We start from the raw sequence: 24,457 nt of genomic DNA, 5'->3' as shown, positions 1-24,457 counted from the left end.
GCAGGCAGGCAGCCTGCCTGCCCTGCCACTGGTACATGCCAGGCCAGATCCGCTCTAGGTAAACGCTAGGGGATGGCGCTGGGGGCTATGAGGAGCTCGCGGGCCACAGAAAATAACTTCGTGGGCCATATGCGGCCCTTGAGACCCCTGGTGTAGGGCCAACTGTACATGGTGAAACAGTGGTGGGAACAAGCCTGTGAATAAACTGCACCAGTGGATATTAACCCTAGGGTCTCAGAGTGACTTTGGGGACTTAGCAGAGGCAGGAGCCAAGGAGGAACTGCCACGCTCTGCTACAGCACATTTCAAGACCTCCAAACCAAACAGCAACATATGTATTTTCTGGGAATCTGGTGAACCACTTTGTGCTCTTAAACCAAGCAATTCTGGCCCAAATGAAGACCACAACTGGCAACTGGAGAGAAGATGGTGTGGGTATAATCCCTTAGAGAAATTTTGGTGGCCCTAGAGACCAATTTGGAAAAAGATAAAGTAGCATGACACCTCATCTACACTTAATTTGAATAAGCATGAAAAGAGGTAGCTCCTGAAAGCAATAATGGCATTCAAAAGAATTATACTGAAAACACAACAGAGCAAAACTATGCTATCTGTTGATTTTTGGACTAGTGGATATACTAGAATGAAATGTAAGAACAAAAAACCCAAACTTCCTTTATTCATACTAGTAAGATGGACATCTATGATCCATTCCTGGACTTGCAGTGTGAGCAGCTGGCATTTGGGACAGCCTTCTCTCTAACTGCACATTTTATTGGGATTTAGAGGAGAACAGTGACTACTCGACTGCTTTCTCCTGCTTTTGTTGTTGTTACTGTGATTCTTATCTATTTTCTTTCCCTCCTCTATTACTCCCTATTCCTAAACTCTTTAGTCTCCAACCTATCTTTACCATTCATCTACAAATAAATAAATGTATTATTAATTGATGGGCAATCTGACATAGATCAGGCATTAGTAGACAGTTACTAATCATATATAATCTCCCAATATCCAGTTTTCTAAACTGTAAACATGTATAATATTATGAATATATAATGTATTATGAGCATTCAGAGAAATTTCTTTAAAGGAATCCCAAAGGCCAAGATCTTCTGAAGTGCTCCAAGCCAATAAGAAGGCTCCCATCACCAGAGACATGATGAGAGAGGGCTGGGAAAGAAACATTTTGGCACACCAACAACTTGAATTTAATGACAAAACAGTTTTATTCAGGAAGCCCTGTGTGGAGAGAACTGTTACTCAGAAAAAGCAATGGATAAAATGAAAATGCATAGTGCCAATGAGATCTAACATATAGAAACTGAAGCAGTTCTGTAGATTAGAACTACTGTATTCACCTTTTAACAGCAGGAACTGAGCTTAGATGTGGATCATCCTTCAGCAAGTCATGACTACTTTTACTTTTTCCCTTCATGCTCTATATAAAAAACAAAAAACAAAAAACCACAAAATAAAAAAAGTTACACACAATCATATTTAGGACAGTGGAAAGTGAAGAGAGGTGTGTCTGGGAAAAAATTGTATTTATTTCTTGTTAATTTTACCCAAGAGAGAGAGGCAAAAAGGGAGTTATTGTGACATCACTCTTCCTATAAAGGGGACTGGCTAGTTGATTCTACAAATTTAATAGCTCTTTCAGCACTAAAAATGCTATTAAATCTAAAAAAATTAGATCACAGTTCCAGAGAAACAGTCCCACTGCCACCAACATAATACAATAGAAAAGTGGGACACCCCAACTGGTGTAGACAAACTTGGGTAACCAAACAGGTAAGAAAGTCTGTCATCTCTCCTTGCCAACTCAGACAGTTGCCACTTATAGCAGCAGTATCCATCACTACACTAGACAGACAGTAAATACCTAGAAAAACAGAGATTGAACAACTCAGAGTGTAGCATGCAAGAACCATCTACTGAAGGTTCTGCAACATAGAACCTGACAGAACAAATCTAAAGATCTGACAACATGCCCAGGTCCTTATATACAAAGGTTCTAGTAGGAAAGCATTCCCTTCTCAACCAAAGAGACAGGGTGAATGTGAACTAAGGCTTGACAGACAGTGGAGCCTTTATTCAGCATATGTTTCTGTCATGTAGTACTTTAAGGACTCAATATCAGCTGCTTGAAGCCTCAGGAAGGTGCCACTGATCCCATCCTGAATGAAGGAAAGAATGTCAGAAAGATCACATCTAGAGATTTAACTTTTTATCCTGAATTAAGCCCTGTAGATGTCTTCAACTTTGTATGATGTGTAAGTCAGACTTTTTAACCCATTTAGCTATGTGAAAAATTACTTGTTCCAACAAGTCTCTTCTTCTTAATGTGTTCAAGAGCCAGACCAACAGACATGCTGTAGTCTAGGAAGAGAGTCAGCAGTTTAGAAGACAAAGGCCTACTGAGTCAACATGAGGTGACCAGGAGAGCTAATGTGAATAAGCAGAGTGTTTACCCCACTTTTCTGAACCACCTTCAGAACTGGCAGTTTTGGGGAAGGAGAGCATCTTCACTATCTATCTTCTAGTGATGGTTTCTCAAGTGTCTGTCTCCTGTCTCACACCACAGTCCTACTGTAATAACAGGGGCCTGACAGACCCACTCCAAATGTGAGTTCAACTGTTGGAAAGTGAATAAAAATTAATAAAATGTTTCAATCACTTACAACAAATAAATGTTCATAGGCAAAGGAACAAAAAGACTGAATTAGTCCAAACAAAAATGTCTACTGATATAACCGGACGGATATAACCAGGAGATCATGCCTGATAAACAAAAGGAGCATGGGACTGGAAATCAGTGGACCAAAATTGGTGTGTTGGAAATTAGGCCTAACTGGGAACGAAATAATTAGAGGATAGGCTATTTTGCCCATCACCGCTTTTCAGAGTCCTTACAAAAAGAGACTTGGTGGCGAAATGGGGAATGGACAGTCTGAGGAATCCCTAGAAGAGAGGAAAAAGCTGGCAGGCCTCTCCTTCACACCAAAGACTCTCTCTTTCATTCATGCATCATCACATCACTGCAGTACCCAGAACTCAGGATGTTAGTTGGGACACCTGGCCATCATCAGTAGACTAGTTAAAACTCCAGCCTGAGACCTCCAAGACTCTGCTCCGTCCTCCCTTCTTATGTCCATCCCCCACTATTTTCCTCCTATCTTATCTCTCTTAGCTTTTCACACAAACATGAAACCACACAGTACCAGCACAAGATGAGACTGCCCATCCAGCACTGACCAGCCTGAGAAAGACCTGTAGGGAGATAGATCTGACCAGACAAGCCAGATGACATCCCAGACCGGGGAAGTGAGCCTTAGTCCACAGGAACAACTGTTGTGGTGCCAGGTCAGAGCATCCATCCCTGCCTGACCACGTGGTTGGTATCCTGACGTCATCAATAAAACCCGTATTTCCCTCATGTTTATTATCCTCTCTCTTTTTCCTTCTTGTATCTGTTTTGTCAAAGGCAGAGAAGATGACTGACATTCACACCTCAGAGGCACACAACAGAACTAATCCTTTCTTCCCCACCAAGAAAGATTGCCTGACAAAATGAAATCCATACTGATTGTCTCTCTCTGAAAAGGTGACTTAAACAAGTTATGATTAAGTTTGTTCTGCATAAGCATTCAATTTCAATTCTAAGATATCGATGACTTATTCTGATTCTTCTTCTCTTATGTAACCTGATCAATAAACTTCCAAACTTTGGCATGAATTTTCTAGCGTGCTTGCCATGGTACTAAGCAGACTGAGGTCTCAGTACTGAAAACCCCAAGCCACGTTTAATGGTTTGGTATTATACACGGTGACAGGGTCATGTTAACATCTTGACTCTCTGGGCCTATATATTCCATCAAAATGAATACAAAACAGTCCCTTCAACTATCTACCTTTTTATTCTCTTGAGTTGAAGCCAACAGGACCCACCCTATTTGGCTACCAAATCAGTTGGCAGAATAGCCCTACATCTGCATGCAGCATCTTAGAACCTGACGTCCAGCTATGCTCAGCTCTGACCTCCATTTTCTTAATAATTCAGCCAGCAGGATGTCATGAACCTTAGGTCTTGAACCTGGGTCTGCTGGATTCATGGGAGTGGCCACGCTCCAATTTGCCACCTGGCAGACAGCTGACAATCACTTACCTGGGACCCGTGAAGCTCAACCCCAATTTGACACGCCACCCATTAGGTCCTATTCACAGAATGCAGGAGCACTGGCTGCCCTACTTAAGCAAGAAGCAGGAACAGGAAGCTGTCTGAACACCAGGGTTCCACCATGTTCTAGACTGTGTGCTTTGTGCTTCTTGCCCCCCCCGAGCTTGATTTCCTGGCATCCTGACCTAGCATGATTCCTTGCATCTGACTCATGGTTCTGATCTTCATTTTGTCTCCTGTCTCTTACCTCCTGGTACCCCAGCCTGGCCTGACTCTGGTTCCTGACTCGTGGTTCTGATCTCCAGTTTGTCTCCTGTTTCTGCCCCATTTCCCCCGGTATCCGGACCCAGATATTTGACTTCCATCTCATGACCGCAGACTCTGGCTCTGACTACTAGGTCTGGTCACTCATGATTCAGCCAAGACACAGGGACAGAGAAAGAAAGTTATGTGACTAGGCCTAACTACCAAAAGTGAAAGAATATCCATTTCTAGGGCTATGGGGATGCAGAGCTAGAGAGAATCACCTATTTAATAGGTAGGCAACCAGGTCTAAATGTGGAGTTTTCCCTCGTTTACAACAAATGAAGAATGCTGACTAGTGCAACTCTTATTCCTTCTTGCTAGATGTAGTCCAGCTCAGTCAATCTGAATACATACGATGAAGGAGTAGCAGTCACTAAAGATAGTAATCAGGATTCAGCCCTGATTGGAGGAAAGGGATGATGATGTTGAAAACACTGGCAATAAGGGAAAAATCAGGGAGAATTTGGGAAGAACGAGGAGATCAGTTTGGGACAGTTTAAGCTTAAACTGATGGCAAGTCATCCAGGTGGAGGTGTCAAAGTGACAATGTGAGATGCAAGATGAAATGGGTCAGAAATGTAAAAGCAGATGTGTGAGTTGTCAATATAGAGATGATAGTTGAATTTGTGTAAATGGTAAGACCCACCTAAAAGAGAGAAGAGGAAAGTATTTAGAACATAACCCTAAGGAATGCCATCCTCAGAGTGGCAGAAAGAAGGATGAGGACTCACCAAAAGATGCAGAAGGACAAACCAGAGAGGTAAGAGGAAAACCAGTGAAAACAGTATTGAAAAACCCAAGGGAGGGTCGGCGTTTGTGAATAATGCTATGATCAGCAACATGAAAACACTGAGAAGTCAAAGGATGAAGATGTAGTAGAGGCCCTGAGATTTGGCCGAGAAGAGATCATGAGAGCAGTTTTAGATAAGCGGAAAGGGTGGAAGCTAGATTTGTGGGAGAGGAGGAGGAGGATGTAGGTGTGAAAGTAGAATGAATTATATTGTGAAAATAGAAAGGATTAAAGAAATGCTGTCTGTACCTTTAAGCAAAACTGTTGGAATGCTGCAATCCAGGTGTCAGGAATACAGACAGACATTCACATAGAACAACTGCACCATTTAAGGGAAATTGGTGAAGTATTAGCCTTAGATCAATAAGAGTTAGTAAGGAAATAGGATATGCATACTATGCCCCTGGTGAATTTTACTGTTTTGCTTTCGTTGACCCTTTGTCTAATTCCCGCTCTTTTATCTGCATAAATAAGACTGTTTGGGTCTTGCATGGCCACTCACATTATCTGGGTGTTATTGGCGGAGCGCTGCGCTAATAAAACAGAGTGGTCTGACAAATTGTGAGTCCTGATTCTAACTTTGACATAGGAGAGGAACTTGAAGCAATGGTTAATTTAGAACTATCCGTATTTGAAATTACCCGAGATTATCCAAAAAGAGCAGCATATTTCTGAAAATGTCCCATTTGACCCTTTGCCTTCCCTGGCACAAAGCCAACAGATCAGTGTATCCAAGCAACTAGACATCATAATGGACAGTTACAGTGACACTAAACTTATTTTTTTAAATAATCTTTGCCACCTAAACACTTGAAAGTTGGGAGAAACCTGAATTATGGTACCAGTGCAACCTTAATTCTGCCTACTTCTGCATATTCATCATAATATAGCCTTTAATTACGTGATCACAATGTTTTTTCCATAGGCTCCCTGCCTCAGTCAGTGCACAGGATAGATGCACAAAGGGATAGAATTGCGGTTAAATAGATAACCATAAATCTGGCATTTTCTAACTTTTGAATTTTTCACTTTGCAAAGTAAACAACTTTTTGAAAGCTAAACAACTTTTTTTTTTTTAAACACAGTTTACACACACACACACACACACACACACACACACACAGAGTGTATATATGGGCTTTGAATGCCAGAACCACTAATATGCTATGAAGTATAACAAATACTGTGTTTAAAGAAAGAAACAAAAGAATTGTAAAAGTAAGAAAACTAATTATATTCTAAATTACACCAGACCAAAAAAAAATAATAATTTAATTGAAAAGACTGCAACATCTGAGAACAGAATGCTGCAACCTAAGTATGCAACTCCTCCCTACCTCTAAATTGTCAGAGATCCAATCTAGAAAAACTACAAAATGAACAACTTTCAAGGTTTCAAACTGATAGACTATTACTATAAAACAATGATGCCAAAAGAAAAACAATAAGAACAGGAGATGGAGAGAGACTAGTAATTGGGAACTGTACCTGACTAACTCTGTTGACTTCCACTTCTTCCTCTTCAGCTTCCTCTCCAAATGAAAGCAAATTAAAATTTCTTTTAAAAAAAAAAAAAACAAAAAAATACATTTTGATCCACTGACATTTTGAACATGCAAACAATAAATATGAAATTTCAAAATTCCAAAAAAATAAAACATCTAGTAAATAACTGGCATAATCTCATTTAAACCATTAGCTACAGGTTTGCTACTTCACTTCTATTAAACAAAAGGGTATTTTTAGTTGCTTATAAAACTTTGCCAAACTTCAACTTCTTGGGCCAAAATTTTCCGTTCCATTCTGCCTCAAGCTGATTTTTCTCTCTTTTTTTGGAGGTGGGGGAAAGGGTGTAGTGGGGTGTAAATTTCAGCTAAAAATCATCCAGACGTTTCTGAGAAAGAGAATAGAGAAATAAGCATTGTTTTGCCCATGTTACAAACATTCTTACAACTATTTTATTGAGCGGCTCTAGCACTTCTTGCTTTAAAAGAGCTAGAAATATAAAAGGAGGTTGGTTGTCCTAGTGTCAAGAGCGAGCCTTTTGCCGTCCTCACAGAAATTCACCCACATTTAGCCAAGTTATATGTCTCTGAAAAGACTGCAGTTTACACAGTTGCTCCTCCTGGCTCCAAGAGACCAATGTGCTGCAAGGCATAGGAGCTGAGAGTAGGGAGACTGCTTGTACCTAGGCATCTAGGAAGAGAAGCCAACTGATAGAAACGGGATAAGGAAAAGAGGGTGGGGAGGAAGGAGAGGGTTACTCACCTTGAGCAGTAATTGGAGTTCTTCAAGATGTGTCCCCGTATAGGTGCTCCACTTTAGGTGCACATGCACCCCCTGGGCCTTTCATTAGATTTTTCAGTAGCAGTGCCTGTTTGGCCCACACATGCGCCCTACTAGGTGGGTGAACTGTCCTCAGTTCCTTCTCTACTACAAAGTCCCAATAGGAAGAAGGCAGGAGCACCCATAGGAATACACATCTTGAAGAACCCCAGTTACTGCACAAGGTGAACAACAACAACAACAACAAGTCCTTCTCCTTCTAGTAACGTCCCCACTTCAGGGACCGACTCCTGCGCAGTATCGCCAGAGGACGGAGGGATCTTCAGAGCAGAACCCAATACTGAAGACAGAACTGGACTGCCAACTGCCACACCTGATCTAGAGACATGAACCAAATTATGTATTGAAATCCAGGTTTCAGCTCTGCAAATGTCAGCAACTGGAGCATCCTTTAGTAATGCCACAGACATAGATTGCAACATTGTAGAATGGGCTGGCACCTTAGAATGTTGGCAGAGTCATAATATGAAATAATATACCCGAAGAGCCACCACAAGACTTTGGGTGGAGCCTGTGTATCTTTTAGATCTGTTCACAATCAAAACAGTCTGGGAGACTTTCAAAATGGTTGGTCCTGTCTAGAGAGAAGGCTAATGCCCTTCTGGCATCCCAAGTAAGGAAAGCAGCTTCCTGTTTCGAGTGATGTGGTTTGAGGGGAATGGTAAATGAATGGTCTGATTAAGATGAAATTCAGAGGGCACTTTGAGTAAAAACTTGGGATGTGACCGTAACGAAACCTGTTCCTTGAAGAACACTGCGGGGGGGAGGGGGGGGGGAAGAGACCTGCCATTAAAACCCTCAATTCTCCCACTCTCTGTGTAGAAGTGATGGCAACCAAGAAAGCTGTTGTCATGGGCACATGGAATAGCGAATATGTAGCTAATGGCTAAAAGGGGTGTGTTATAAGGCAATTAAGGACACATTCAGGTCCCATACTGGGCTATGTTCCTTAACCTATAGATAATAATTCAAATCTTTAAGAAATCTTTAAGTTGTGGTGAAAAATCTTCCACAAACTAGTGAAAGGCTGTTATTGCTGCCAAGTGAACCTTGATAGAACTCATATCAATACCTGATCTTTTTTATTCTAACAGATAATCCAGGGTGGTGGAAAGAGAAGCGTGATCAAGAGATACTTGCCGACAGATACATCATACGTTAAATTTCTTCCATTTCTAAAGGTAAGTACTTCTTGTAGATGTTTTTCTGCTATTTAAGAAAACCAGTTGTACCTCTGTTAAGTGGGAAGTCTCTATCCTGAGAACCATCTAAGAGCCTTGCTTGAGGTCACAAAACTTCCAAATTGGCATGAAGTGGTCGGCGACCAGAACCCTGAGATAACAGGTGGCAACCAACTGGAAGTCTCAGCAGTGGATGAGAAGTGAAATGAACTGGTAAGGGTACCAACCTGCCTTGACCAAGTCAGTCCAATCAAACGCCCTAATCCTTGTCCTTGTTGAGAACAATGGCATTGGTGGGCAAGAATAAAGATGACTCCTGGTCCATGGAATAAGAAAGTCATTTCCCAGTGACTGAGACACGAATCTCTCCTCTCCTCCCCACCAGAGAAACTTCCTGCACTTTGCATTGGCAGCAGTGGCAAAAAGTTCCACTTCTGGAAACCCCTAGGATAGAAATATGCTGAGGAGGATTTATGAATCCAACTTCCAGTCGTAACTCTTAAAGAAGTGTCTGCGAAGGTGGTTGGCTGCAATGTTCTGTATACCTGAGAGATAAGAGGTTGAGATGCTATCAGGTTGGTTACATGCTAATTTCAGAACTTTATCTCCTTGGCACAGAGTCGGAGAGAGCGTGCTCCTCTCTGTCAATTGATATAAAACATGCAGGACACAATGTCTGTAATGTTTTTGACTAATTTGGCTTTGTACAGTAAACGAAAATGGGAGCAAGCATTCCTGACTGCCCTCAACTCCTAAATGCTGACATGTAGGAGACTCTCTTCGGAAGACCATTTGCCCTGGATGGTGTGAGTACCGAGATTCACTTCCTATCCCAAAAAGGGATCTGTCTGAAGTGATAATGGTAGTCAGAGGAGGTTGAAAGAAGAGAACTCCCCACACAGACTTTGGAGGAGTTCTTCCACCAATTGAGCAAGTCCAGAACCCAAAGGGGAAGAGAGACCTATTTGTCAAGTCTGTGCTTGTTTGGTACATAGACTGTCCTGAGCCATCCCTAGAAATACTGAAGATGCAATGTCGCATGTTGGGTCATGAAGACACATTCCACCATACGGCCCAACGGCTGAAGACAATTCCTTGCTGAAGTCGGAGGGCTTAATTGAATCTTTTACTAAGATTTTGCAGATTCGCAAACCTATCGAGGCTCCTATAAAAATCTATCCACTGAACCAAGATCAAAACAGACTTTTCATGGTTAATCTGGAGGTCTCTGGTAGGAAACAAAGACCCCATCATTTGTAGTGCTAATGGACCTTGTGATATGATGAGCCTCGAGTGGCTAATCATTGAGAAAAAGGAAGACAATTATGCCTACACAATGTAGATGAGTGGCTTGGACTGCCATCACCTTTGAGAATATGTTTGGGGCAGAGGAGTGGCCAAGAGGGAGCACTTGGTATTGAAAGTGGTTGTGGTTGACTGTAAATCAAAGTAACTTCTTGTGAGAGGGGTGAATTGGAATGTGGAAATAAGAGTCTTGAAGGTAGAGAGTCACAAACCAATCCCTGAAATCTTGAGAGGGAATAATAGCTGTAAGAGTCACCATCCTGAATTTACATCATTTCATGCAGTTGTTGAGACATCTGAGATTTAATATTGATCTCCATCCTCCATTCTTTTTGGGGATCAGATAATATTTGGAACAGAACCTTTCGTCCTGTGCTGAACTGGAAGTGGTTCTATAACCCCTAAGCAGAGGAGAGAAGCAATCTCCTGACTCAGTAGCTAATCGTGAGATGGGTCTCTGAAAAGAGACAGAAAAAGGGGATGGGAGGTGAAATGGATGGAATAACCAAGATGGTACAATCCCCAAACCCCCGTGTTGGATGTTAGTGTCTCCTATGCAGATCCAAACTGCGAAAAAGAGGGTATCCAAAGTGGGGAAGGAGGATGGAACATTGCAGAGTCAGATTTATTTGGAGCAGGTGGTGCAGACTCTTGACGAAGCCATCAAAGCTAATGCTTGGATTTCGCAGATGGCTAAAAAGAAGACGAGGTAGTAGCAGGCTTTTTCTTGGAATCCCTCAGCCTCTTGGTCAGAGCGTCAGTTGATCTACAGAAAATAGAGAAGTGTGTTGGACGAGATCTTTGTGATGTCTGGAACCTGCTACATTTTCTTTTATTTGCAAGTGTGTATATTCCAAGGGATTATGTGTGGCCACTGAGTCCTTCAAAGTGTGAAGGCAATCACCAGTGGACTCCAAAAAAACAACGTGAGACCATCAAAAGGGAAGTCCTTAACAGTACTCTGTATCTCCTAGGAAAGCCTGACAACTACAGCCAACAAGCTCAGCCCATAACAATCACAGCAGAAATGGACTGGGCTGTTGTATCACCTGCATCTATGGAGGTTTGCAACAATGTCTTTGGTAAAAGCTGACCCTCATGTATGATAGCCTTAAATTGCTTGTGGTGTTCTTCTTGCAAATGATTAATAAAAGTGTTAAACTTGTTATAATTCAAATAGTCATATTATGACATGAGCGCTTGATGGTTTGCTATTCTGAACTGTAGCACTGTGGAGGAATAACCCCTGCAATCAAATAGATCTAGTCACTTCTGGACCTTGTTATTGGGAGTAGATTTCGTATTGTGTTGTCTACCACATACATTCAATGCATCCATGACCAGTGAATTTGGTGTTGCATGTGAGAATAAGAACTATGAATCCTTGGCTACCATACAGTATTTTTTGTTGGCACTTTTTCAACTGTGTGTGGTGGGGGGGCATAGCTGGAGTCTGCCAGACTGTTGTGGCAGGCTCTAGTAAAGCTTCATTAATAGGGAGTGCCACATGAGAAGCTGGTGTGTGTAAAATGTCCAGTTTATGATGGGAGTCCTGGGCTTCCTCAAGCAGGATCTGAAAAGTATCTGAGATATATTTCATCAGCTTCTGGAAATGTCTAAAGACATCTGCCAAGGGCTGTGGTATAGGCATTACTACCTCATCTGGCAATAATGAGGAGATATATGCAGGAGGTGTAACCACTTTGTCAGCTCTTGCTTCTTTTTCCTCAAACGTCTCCTCTCTGGGTTCTGGCTGGAGAGGAGGAAGTGAAGGCACAAGAGAATGTGTGAGTCCTCACAGAAAACACTGACAGTGCCCTTAAAAACTGTTGTCAATACAGGGCCTAGGGATCCTAGTGAGGTCACTGAGAGGGATCACAGGGCATGAGAGGAGGCATCCATGGTTGATCATCCCAGGTGGTCAAAGGTCAGTGTTGCCTATCCTCCCCTTTTTCTATACATGAAGAATAATGACTCGGAGTAGACAGAAGATCTATAAAGAGAGATCCTCAACATAGAGCAGGGGAAGTGATAATTGTTTAATCTGGGTGGTCAAAGTTGGAGAAGCAAGAGAAGTGTTGAGACAGTAACCCAGTAGACTTTGGTAGTGAGAGATGTGTGGTCCTCGTAAGTAATGGAAATGCTGGCTCCTTCGATACCAGGATGACTCTTGAGTATTGAAATTCCTGCTGTAGCAGGAGAAAACATGCAGGAGCCATGCAGAGTCCTGTAGAAGACAGCATTGGTACTGAGGTAGGTACACTGGTAATATGAGTCGGTGCAGCCAGTCTTGTGTGCACAGAACAAGAATGTCCTGACTCAGAGGCAAAAGGTCTGAGGCACTGGGATAGGTACAGAATGATCTGATGACACCAACCTCTTTAAAGTGGAATGTCCACAAAAATGGGCATGGTCACTGGAAGCAGACGTAGTATTCAGTATTGTGCCTTTCTTAGTAGTATCATGGTTCTTGGAAGCAGGTTCCTTTGTGGTACCGGAAGTACTTGGAGCCTTAGTAGCAGTCCCTTTGGGGCCTGAGGTCCCCAGTGACCAAGACTTCCTGGAAGGAGATCTAGAGCTCCTGCCAGTATCTGTGGACTAAAGAGTGTGGGACTTTTGGTACTGCTGTGACGAGTGACAATGCTGGATCTCTCGAGGCTCTCAGTGACTGAGTCTCTTGGTTATCAGAATCTGGAGGTAGACAGAGCACTATGTACAGGGGTTCTTGAAATCCAGGTCAGAATTTGGTCTCAGGATTAATTCCATCTTGAGGAGCCTGTACTTTATCTCTGTTTTTTCTAGATCTGCTCTTGAATGAAGAACAGATCTTACACTTTGATGGTATATGGGTGTCTCCCACACACAGGAGACACTGAGATTGTCCATACTAACTGGCGTAGCTTCCCAGCATGAAAGACAACACTTATAATGTAGGGACCCCACCATATCCCAGAAACAAAAACCAAGTCCAAAATAATCCCTCAAATGAGGAAGACCAACAACATGTCTAAACTAAACTATGTATACTGAACTAACTAAGTATGCTAAGTGAAACTAAGAGGGCATGCTAAATGCTTCACCTCAGGGTGAAGACAGCAGAGAATGAATTGAAAGTGAGTTGCCCATGCAGCCCAATATAACCTCACTACGAGGCACAGAGACATGTAGGGTGCATGAGCAGGCCAAACGGGCACTTCTACCAAAAATCTCTAATAACGGGTGTAGGGGGAGCATGAGCACCTGAAGTGGAGCACCCATCAGGACACTACTCAAAGAACAGAGGGATAACAGGAGTCAGAGGAGAAGACAGGTGACAGGAGCAAACGGGTGGAGCAGTGAGGGGAACCAGTCAGGGAAATGGTTAGGATCTGAGGGAGAGGCAAGCTGGTGCTGGGATTGGAACACAGGCCAGTTTGAGAGAGGTACAGAGACAAGCTACTCACAACAGCAAAAGGAATCTAACACCACTACACCACAGTCCCCCCCAGAACCTGGAATTGAATCCAAACCAGGAGTCCTGGATCCCAACATTTCTCTGTCTGCAAATAGATGTGAAACTCAATGTCAAAATGTGTGTGTCATCCCCCTCCAAAGCACCTGATCTACACAGACGATAACAGGCTTCTACGACTACCAGTTACTCAGGCGGCTTAAGTGGTAGGGATTTGTGCTGGGATCTAACTGAATCTTGCTGATGACCCAACATACACAATTTGTTTTTTCAGGCTAGCTTTTTTTTTTTTTTAAACTAGGAATTTACTCAAAAAGAAACTTGTAACAAGATTGTTAAGGTTGCAAAGCACTTGTAAGTTAGAAAATGCCGGTATTAAGGTTGCCCATGCAAACTTAATTTGCCTCCTTGTGTATATGTATTATCATACAATTTTTAATTACATAATCAAATGCTTTTTTCCCCCCTAAGACTCTTATCTCATTTATTGAAGGGCTAGCTAGTTATTCAATATTTCTTTTTATGCTCCTCTTTCAAAATACATAGCAACAAACCTTTTTTAATACCCACCATCCAAACCCTCCACTGAATATAAAACTAGTAATTTTCTCTTCGATGTTGATATGGTACTCCTACCGTAGAATCTTAGTGCTTCACAAATATAAATGAATTTATCAATACAACACCTCTATGAGATTAAGTGATGGTATTCTCCCATTTTACAGTTGGGGAACCAAGGCATAAAGATATTCAGGGAAAAATTGTCAAAAAAGTGTCCACTAATTATGGGTGCTAAACTTGAGACGCTGAAAGACTGATCTTTCCAGAGTACCTAGCATTTTTATAGCACCTTTTACATTCAAAACACGTCTCCCAAACTTCAGCTGCAGAAGTGAGTACTCTACACTTCTGCAAATTTGACACCAATTGTGTCCCACTTGACATCCAGAAAATAAGAAACACATAGTTAGTGGCCAATTGTGAATATTTCCCAACTTTCCCAACATCACAGAGGAACTCTGTGGCACAGGCAGGGATAGAATCCAATTCTCCAGAATGGAATTCAATTTTCTTGACCATAAGACCACTTTGCTTGCAATCCCTTGCCTTATTAACTATACGCTTTCCAATTCCTGCACCAAATATGGAGTCCTGCAGAAGACTTTGTCACTCACAAGAGTATTGATTCATTCTGAGAACACCATCAGTCTGATGCACAGAATGAGGTGACGGTGCCTTGGACTAAGTAGTATATAATCATGAAACCAGAGGCTTTATCATGATGCATACATACCAGAGGCCCATATTAAGGTTGCAGAATATGCACCCTTTATTCTGGCATTTCTTAATTTATAACTGCTTCACTTTGCAATCTTACTGTTCTTTAAACAGTTTTTTTTAAATTGTAGTTTGCACATATAATACTGAAATTTTATACCTGCAACTGTATGTAAACAATCTTTTTACCAACTATAATATTCGGAATTAAGAAATAAAAGGAAAAGGGACAAATTGCTAAAATATGAACACAATTTTTATGCACTCCCATCTTGGAAAAAATCAGGTACCACATTTACTATACAAGGTACTATACAAGGGCACTAGCATATCATAGAAAAAGACAAATAATTTTATAATTAGAGCTGTATAAAATTTTTAAGAAGCCCACGTATGAAGTATAATTACTTTGTGCCTTTGGATTTTGACTTTTTTACTTCTTCCCCTGGTTTGTCCTTTTTCAGCTTTTTATTTGTTCTTGGAATGATGTCATCAAAAGGATTAAACAAAACCTAAGGAAAAAGTTAAATATTTGGATAAAATATTTAATAAGCATTTTGCTGTCATTTAGAAAGCTTATGTCTTTAAAAATATGACTCTCTTAAAAAACATACTACTATTTTGAAAATTATTTATTGAGCAATAATACATAACCCACTCAGATAAATGCTAATACATCCTACTACAATATAATTGTTTGAAGACAAAGAAAAAAATAGAATATTTTAATTAACCGCAATACATACCTCACTACTTTTTATTTTGTGTGGATTGAGTGGTCTTTCTTCTTTGTCAATTTCTACTTCTGTCAGTCGTAACATATTGTATATGGTGTCCCCAGTAATCTAGCAAATTCACGGAAGTTTTTTTAAAGTTAGTTATTTCAAAGCCTATCAATTTTCAGATTGCTTGTTAATTATTCTGCAAAATTTAAGGAAATTGTTATGTAAATAATTTTGAATATATGAAAGAGGGATATCTAAATTTAGATTACATATGGCTACAGATATTTTAAATACAACATGACTCTCCTCTTTAACAACCTGATTCTATGTTTAAGAACTATTTAACTGCCGCAAAAGTTAGTGATGGGACCGGTGAATTGAAAATAAAATTTAAAAAGTTCTGTAGACTACAGAACTAATCTACTCGACAATTTCCTTGAAACCATCATCATTTTATTGCTTTCACTTGTTTGGGTTGTTCTTGAACAATGATATTCTAATTGTATTTCTAAATTAATATTTTATTAATAGTAGAAAAACAGTATATATGCAACAATCAGAGCACTTTTAATTTTATTAGATTAGTCTGAAAAAGTGTATTGTAAAGGTTCAATTTAGTAGAAAAGCAATGGAATATTATCTATTAAGGGAAACTACCAATTGAGATCAATGTCAGGCATGGAGACAGACAAAAACAGAGATGTTCTTAAACACTAAAATAACTTTGAAAGTAGCAAAAATGCATTTGAGCTGCGTGAAGTACTAAGATAATATGAAAACATTCTCTGAATTTAGAAGTACATTTAATTGCCTTTGTCAAAACCATTATTCAAGTCATAACTCTAACGAACCTTTCCAAAAATGGTGTGCTTGTTGTTAAGTTCATCTGCACGGCTCAGTGTGAAGAAAAACTGACTGCCATTATCATGAGCTCCAGCATTTGCCATAGCAACCAGTCCTCTTCGATTAAAACGCAATCGTGAGTGGAATTCATCCTTCAAAATAAAGAGATGGTTTAGTATGCAATTTTAATTTTGCACTTGTTTAACCAGTAAACAGCACCCTATTTACATAAAGCAAAATTTCTTGGGTTTGAAAAATTTACAGTGTTGTACCAAAACAACATTATTTTCTACACAAGGATGGTGCTTAATGATAACACCTGGAGATCTTGAATTGAAAAGATTTTAAACAAAATTTCCATTCTTTCATCATTTCTCTCAATTTTCTGTTATACCAATATGAATAAGCACACAATTACTCCTCTTGATGGAAACATCAAAAACTACTCCCAGATCAACAATGAAAACAAATACATGATTTTTTTTTTTTAAGTGCAAGCTTAAGAGCTTCTTGTTAACCAGGCTAAGAAATGGAAAAATATTTGTCAACTTCAAAGCAATAATATAGATGTGATTGAAAAAAAAAAAGAAAAAAGAAACCTAGTATTTAAACACAATCTTTCCTATTAGGAAAAAAAAAAAAAAAAAAAAAAGGCTAAAACTTGCATTTTTCTTGTGACATCAAAACTATCATATTTTATAGGTTAAATGTTGCATCTCAGAAAAATCTAGTTCCTATTAAAAAATCAATGGGATCTCTGCAATAGATTTTAATAGTACCGGTATTTCGAGAGGGCTGTGGCAGGGGAGAAGCTGGGCTGACTGGAGGAAAAACAGCCTCAGCTATGGCCATGCCCCAAACAGACTCAGCCGGCCCTACAAAGGCCAGGGAAGCCAGGTGCAAATACTCCCTTTCTGCCTTTAGAGGGAGAAGGGCATGGCTGCTAGCGAGAGCACCTGCGTACCTAAGGTGGAGCAGGGCTGGGGGAAGGCAAGAGGAGTTGGGGAGCTCTGGCCTTGAAACCCCCCAGGCTGCAGGCCTAGGGCAAGGCCAACTGGGTACTGGGATTGCAAAGGGGAAGCCCATGGGTAGGCAGAGGCAGCAGGTCCAAACTCCTTCGCCTGTGATGAGTGGCTGATACACTGCAGTTTGCCCCAGTGAACGGGGGATAAATGATGACTGGCAGTAGCCAAGACTGAAGCAAAGTAGGGATAGTGGGTGGAGGTTCCCCTGGGAAGGGGAGACCCAGAACTGTGGGGTTACTGCCAGGAGGCAGCACCCCAGATAAAAGGGCACCAGGTCCTAGGAGGGACACGGGGGCCACAGTGAGGTAAGGTGGATCACCGACCTGCAGAGGGCACTCCACGGCTGGAGAGCTAATTCCTGGAGATGACCAGCAGGAGGCACCGCAGGGGTGAGTCCACACCCTTACTCCCCCCTGCGCTTGTAATCAATAAAGGAGCCTCAGGCTGATCTGATCCAAACTCAATGTGTGGTTGAGTTTCCACAACAGTACCATGGGTACAATACAGACAGATTCTGGAACTGTGCATGCAAAAATGGAGGCACAAGATGTGCAAGCAATCACTGTACAAGATAAAAGATTAATTTCTTGTGTGAGCTTTGTTTCAGCAATCTCTTCTATTAGTAAAGTCACTTGAAAATGAATATGCAGTAATTAAAAACAAGCTATACAGATACCTACCTTGAAGGGGAGCCCGTAGATTGACTCTCCACCTGATCCAGTACCAGTGGGATCTCCCCCTTGCACTATAAAATCAGGCACAACTCTGTGAAATATTGTGTTGTCATAATAACCTGCAAAGAAAAGGAATATTTACTATAGATATTTTTAAATTATTCTAAAAGTACACTTATTGTGTAAGCAATGTGGCCTTGTGGCTACAACACTAGAGTGGGATTCAGGGAACCTATTTCTGGCTCTACAACTAGCCTGCTGGGTAAGTCACTTTGCTGTCCTGTGTCTCAGTTTCTCCCATCTGAGAATAGTGATACTGTCCACATTTATAGAGTACTTTGAGATCTAGGGCTAGGTATTATTATTATGTGTACAGAAGTTAGAACTTGAGCTTTGACTCAAGTTTTGTCGATTTTCAACTTCTGTTTCAATTTTCAGTGTTAAGATATTCCATTTATATGAACTGGGAAGTACCATAAGATGTGTGATCAGGTAAACATCTTAAAATTTTCAAGACAATGGTGTCAAAATTAAACACACTAATATACAATACAGAACAGTTTGCTGTGTTGCGGTACACTTGAAGGCATTACATGTCACTGAAAGGATAATATTGATAGATAAAAGCTGGAAACAAAAGAAGACATTTCCCAGATAGTCTTAATAGACCTCGTTCTCCTGTCCCATACACTTCTTTTACCAAGGACTTTGCGTTATTACTGACGAAGATCAGCATAAAAGGAGAATTAAGTCCAATGTGTCTGTGTTTGTTCTACAGTATCTCATTTTTTAGACTTCTGCTCTAATATAATCATCAGGAGCTTAAAATAGTAGGAATATTCTAGCACTATATTTCCACCAATCACTACACAATCAAAGTTGTGGGGTAATTCTTCATTTCCTAACCTGAAGATTAGTTTATGTGGATTAATGGAGCTAAAAACTACATACAAGCTATATCAATAAATGTGAGAAAAATAAACTGCATACTCCAAATTATTTGTCACAATGCTGGGTTTTTCCATGCAAATAATTTCTTATTGTCAGTTATCAAGTGTTCAAGAAAATAAGTATAACACCACTATCACGTACGTGACCGGATATAAAAACAGCTGTGTTAAAAAAATAAAACAAGAACATAAGAAGGCATGTTGCCAATATTGCTAAATTAACTGCCACCCTGCCGTAATAGATCAGCTGTTAAGAGTATAAAAGTTCTTAAAATTGACAGAACAGGGCTCTACTCTCACACTTTGAGCATGGAAGGTTTTTCCTCCTTTCATTCTTTTCTTCTATCTCTATGACCAAAGCTTTACATATACATCTATAATTTAGTATGGCCAAACAATGGTATTGGCTACACACCAACACTGACAAGCATTCATCAGTTTCACCTTATATGGTGCTCCAATCAGACTCTGAAATACTGAGTCTATTGTGCTTCTTGGTTTTATTATAGGGAAATCAAAACAGCTCCTGGGAGGTGAAAATTTAACTCTGCTTGATATATGTAGCAGGCCAATTAAAAAAACATGATATTTTAAGACAATGGATGACTTACAAATTTTATACTGTAGACAGAGATATTTCCATTTAAAATATGCCAAGTTCAAGAAGTCTTCACATATTTTAAATATTTTTTCACCACATTAGTAATGTTATTGTTCTGACTACAGAAAACAAACTTTACTCTCTCTCTCTACTAATCTCATTTAAAACATGAACTTTTGCTCCCTTCCCAGCAAGCCTCATAATTATGACATAGTAATACATTATTCCAGCACTCTGTGTGTTTAGGATAGTGTTGTAAACTAGGTGCCATAAATCAGATATTCAAATTAATTATCAGCGTAAAATTGTTACTTCATAGCATTTGGCCAATTTATGTTTCTTGAGAAGCCCCTCTCATTATATTTTAGCAGTGCTCAAAGGCCCCATTGTTCAAGGTGCTGAAGAAACAAACAAGAAGACAGTTGTTGCCTTAAAGAGATAAATTCAAAGCAAACAAACAATAGGAGGGCCAAGGAGAGGAGGGGGAAGGAAGATGAAAAACCTAATAAAATGATGCAGCAACTTGGGCTAGCTATAAGGGTACAACTTGATGATTCCAAACCATTTAGAAGGTGGTTTGTTTTTTTTTAAATTTTGGGGAAAAAAAACAACAAAAACTATCCTCATCTGCCCCTGAACCTAAATATTCTTATATAGAGATTGGTTGTCAGTCTAAAAGATATGCTATAGCTTAAACAGAAGTTATGGACTTGATGCAGAAATCACTAGATGAAGTTCCTTCTCTTGTGTTAAAGAAGAAGTCATATTAGATTACTCTAATGGTCCCCCTGGCCTTAAAAAACTATTAATCTAACGGTCAATAATTGCTTATTTTTTTGTAAGCATCACAGCACTGGTGGGTCTTAAGAGGAGAATTGTATTTGCCTTTCCGATGATTTCAAGGAAGGCATTCCATCTATAAACAGCAGTATGGAAGAACACCTGGAGGCATTATGTAGGAGTAACTTGTATCCATAGCTGGCATAATTAGCAAAGCACATTGGAGCAACACAATGAGATGAGTGGATAACTAAGGAAGAACAGATTTATTTAGGCCCATGAAGAAATTGACAAGAAAACTGAACTTGATGCCTGGACAAAGGCAGGTCTATGGAGGGTTTCGCTGGGGAGGAGAACTTATATAAATCATAGGAAGGGAATGAAGCTAGAAAGATAGGAGATGCCTAGGAGTTAATCAAGATGGGATGTGATTCAGTCTTGGACAAGAGCTTTTGATGTCTGGACAGTGTTGAAGGGTCAGATAGGAAGCCATGGAGGAAGAAGTGGCAGGATTTGGACAAAGCATAAATATGGGGATGAGGGAATCAAAAATAACTTCTGGGTTGCAGACCGGACTAGGAGGAAAAAGATGGCATTAATCATGACAGATTAAAGCACTGTGCTCCTTGAGCTAAACCAAAGAACCATGAAAAAGACAATGTCAATCTCTGAAGCACAGACAAAGACATTACCTTTTTCATGGGTCACTGCCCTAACTCATGGAGCACAGTGCTCTTCTTAGTGCTCGGAGCATCAACAAATGTGGAATTCACTGCTATAATAGTCTCATCTGGGATTGTTTTCTCCTTGGTCCATGGTTTAGGCCTCGAACAGAGTCCTCCATCCAGGGGGGTACTGTATCCAGAAAACAGCAACTGAAAAGGACTTCAAGATCATGGTGGATAACGAAACAATCATGAGCTCCCACTGTAATGCAGCTGTTAAAAGGATTATAGCGATCTTTGTCTCTATAAACAGGGGATTATCAAGTAGGAGTTGGTGTTACTTCCGCATATGGCATTAGTGAGATCATTACTAGAGTACTGAGTCCAGTTCTCGTGTCTCTGTTTCAAAAACAATATTGAAAAATTGGAAAGAGCTCAGAAAACAGCTACAAGAATGATTTGAGGTCTGAAAAATTTGCCTTACAACTAGAAAGGTAAGAAACTCAATCTATTTAGATTATCCAAGAGAAGACTGAGAGGTGATTGGATCATCATCTATAAGTACCTACAAGGGAAGAATATTTCCAGCAGTAGAAAGCTCTTTAATTAAGCAGACAGACAATGGCATAATGAGATCCAATGGCTGGAAGTGGAAACTAGACAAATTCAGACTAAAAATATATATATATTTTTAGGGTAACTGACCATTGGAACAACTTATCAAGGGATGTAGTGGATTCTCCACCACTTGAAGACTTTATACCAGGACTGAATGCCTTTCAAACAGATATGTTCTAACTCTACAAGAAATGATGGGCTTGATTTACGTTGGAGGCACAAGACAGGGGTGAAAATCTCCTGAACAGAGGATATCTTCAAGAAACAGTACATATCAGAAGGGGTCATGAGGAACCTTACCCTTAAAAGATACATACACAGTGGCACCAGCTGGAGATACTGTGTAGCTACAAGCTCCCATGGTGTGGTTTTCCCAAGGCAGATCCTTTAATTCCCAAACCCCAATTTCTTTGATCTGGATTACAGTGCTCCCACCACTCTGAAATGGCAGTACAATGAAGTATTAAAAATCCTCAAAATGTTTTTGAAAGAAAACAGGAAGCCATAAGCAGGGAAAGGAAAGTGATGCACAAAGTAATTTTTCAGGAGACTTCCTTGGACTGCTTGGCTATCATTTCATGAGTTTACTGAAGCACATAGTTACATGTTACAAAATACCCACAAAGTCAGTCCTCCTAAGTCTCTCATGTATTGTAGTTCAGTAATAACCTGCTATCTATTGGATTTGAGAAACATTTTTAAAATACTTTTTAAAATTATTTGTCTAAGGTCTCTTTCGATAGCTTTGAAAAACATTGTATTTCTCAACACTTCTAGTTTTCCCACACACTGATAACTATTTTAATGTCAATTCCCGTGGACATTAGTGTAATCTTCCTCTGATTCCTATTTTATGAAAAAGCATAAAATGTAAGAAGTCACCAATACTGTACATTGAATAATATTAACAACAACTACTGTCCAACTCAATCATTACCTTCCATACAAAGCTGGATGAAATTTCTGCATGCTTTTGGTGCTTCTTTTGACCATAGCTCGATGTCAATATCTCCAGCTGTTGTTTTCAGTAAAACCTATAAAAATATATGAAAATACACTATTTAATTTTATTGCACTTAAACATTTACAGGTGAAGTCTCTGATCAAATAATACAGTCATGAGTAAAAAAATTCATCTAATTTTAGGAATGCAAGAACAAAATTAGGAAGTTGGTCTGGTTTTCAGTGGCAGCTTTTGTAATGTACTAGATGTTAACTGTCCTACAGTTTGTCCGATACATAAGAGACAACTCAAAGAATAGTTTTCATAAAACTTTATCGCCAGTGGTCCACTGTGTGACACTGGGCAAGTTTCTTCACTTCTCTGTATTTATTTCCTTTCCCACTTTTGTCTATCTTGTCCATTTAGGCCCAGATCCTGCAAACACTCATGTATTTGCATAACTTTACTGCCAGGAGTGTAGTAAAATTAGGTCTGGTCTACACTATAAAGTTAGGTTGATGTAATCTACTTTTTGTCAACCTATTTGTACATGTGCTTACACTCAATTTTTTTCTCTGGCCAACGTAAGAAGCTCATAACTGTGATGCAGTAAAATCATCTCCTCAAACGGCCTGGAGCCACAGTCAACCTACAAAGGTTAACACAGTGAATCTGACACTGTGTCAAGCTATGCTACCCTTACCCCTCCTCCAGCAACTGTCCCACAATGCCCCCACTGTCCCACAATGTTCCTTGCAACAGTGACCACTCTAATCTCAGTTGTGAACGCTGCTGCCCAGAGGTCATGGGGACTGGAAGCCACCCCTTTTATTTTTGAAATGGCTTTTCCTGATTGCCCACTTCGGTAAGCACACCTAGCAGCTCTCCCTTGTTGTGTGCAACTGCCCAACTGCCAACCATGCTGGCTCCACATACTAAATGCATTCCCACCTGGAATACACAGAAGGCACTACATCTCCTAGGCCTATAGAGAGAAGAAGCTATGCAAGAAACGTCTATAAAAAGACTACACAAGGGACACAGGTTAAGGGATACAATAGGGATTAGCAGCAGTACTGCTCGAAAGGGAAGGAACTGAGGCAGGCATACAAGGCTGCATAGGCCAACCATTGATCTGGTGATGCACCACCACTACGGTAACCAGATGTCCCAATTTTATGGAGACAGTCCCAACATTTGAGGCTTTTTCTCATACAGGCACCTCTCACTCCCCACCCCATCCTGATTTTTCACACTTGCTCTCTGGTCACCCTATGCACCACAGACCTATCAAGCTGCATGCCATGCCACTCCACAGGAAACCATGGATACCTTGGAACAGCATGCTACAGTGACCCCTGCCGTGAACAGGGGAGAAAAAAGTAGAGGACACAGGGCAGGTGTGTCCAGATACGCCACAAGCCAAGACCTGTTTGAGACTCCACCACAACCTAGCCAGTCCCATCAGGATGAGCCTTATGAAGGGGAAGGGACCTCAGGTAAGTGTGTGCATGCATTTTTCCTTACAATATTTAAATTTAAAGCTGGTGTCCAGCCCAGTCCCAAGTTAACGAGACCACAGGTATCTACTTTTCATTGTTTCATTCACATGACAAGTGGAGGCAATACAACAAATAAAAGTGGTGTCTTTATCTCCTTTTTATTCCCCTGTAAGATAAGGTAGGGGGAAGGAGCAATCTGTTGATGTACGTAGGGATGCCCTGTGTATCCTCCTGAGAGAACTCACTAAAAGTTTCATAGAGATGCTCTGCAATCCTCTCAGAGGTTTTTAGGGA

At 40.4% G+C, this 24,457-nt stretch overlaps 1 protein-coding gene across 8 annotated transcripts in view; it reads right to left on the bottom strand.

Annotated features, from left to right (window-relative positions):
* CWC27 (CWC27 spliceosome associated cyclophilin) overlaps positions 1-24,457 on the bottom strand; it is a 222,219-nt gene that overhangs the window by 192,927 nt on the left and 4,835 nt on the right. For 6 of the 8 annotated variants that reach the window (XM_050947030.1, XM_050947032.1, XM_050947029.1 and 3 more), the window contains exons 2-8: positions 22,656-22,752; positions 18,111-18,223; positions 16,414-16,557; positions 15,584-15,682; positions 15,246-15,349; positions 6,765-6,834; positions 1,362-1,441 (exon numbers count right to left, since the gene is read on the bottom strand). In XM_050947030.1, the coding sequence (XP_050802987.1) occupies positions 1,362-1,441; positions 6,765-6,834; positions 15,246-15,349; positions 15,584-15,682; positions 16,414-16,557; positions 18,111-18,223; positions 22,656-22,752 (707 nt within the window). The remainder of the gene's footprint in view (positions 1-1,361; positions 1,442-6,764; positions 6,835-15,245; positions 15,350-15,583; positions 15,683-16,413; positions 16,558-18,110; positions 18,224-22,655; positions 22,753-24,457) is intronic. The other 2 variants (XM_050947034.1, XM_050947033.1) reach the window with 2 other exon arrangements.

The sequence above is a fragment of the Gopherus flavomarginatus genome, chromosome 3 (genome assembly GCF_025201925.1).
Source record: "Gopherus flavomarginatus isolate rGopFla2 chromosome 3, rGopFla2.mat.asm, whole genome shotgun sequence".
Taxonomy (NCBI): domain Eukaryota; kingdom Metazoa; phylum Chordata; order Testudines; family Testudinidae; genus Gopherus; species Gopherus flavomarginatus.
The sequence above is the reverse complement of the archived record's forward strand: the minus strand, read 5'-3'. Positions and strand labels throughout refer to the sequence as shown.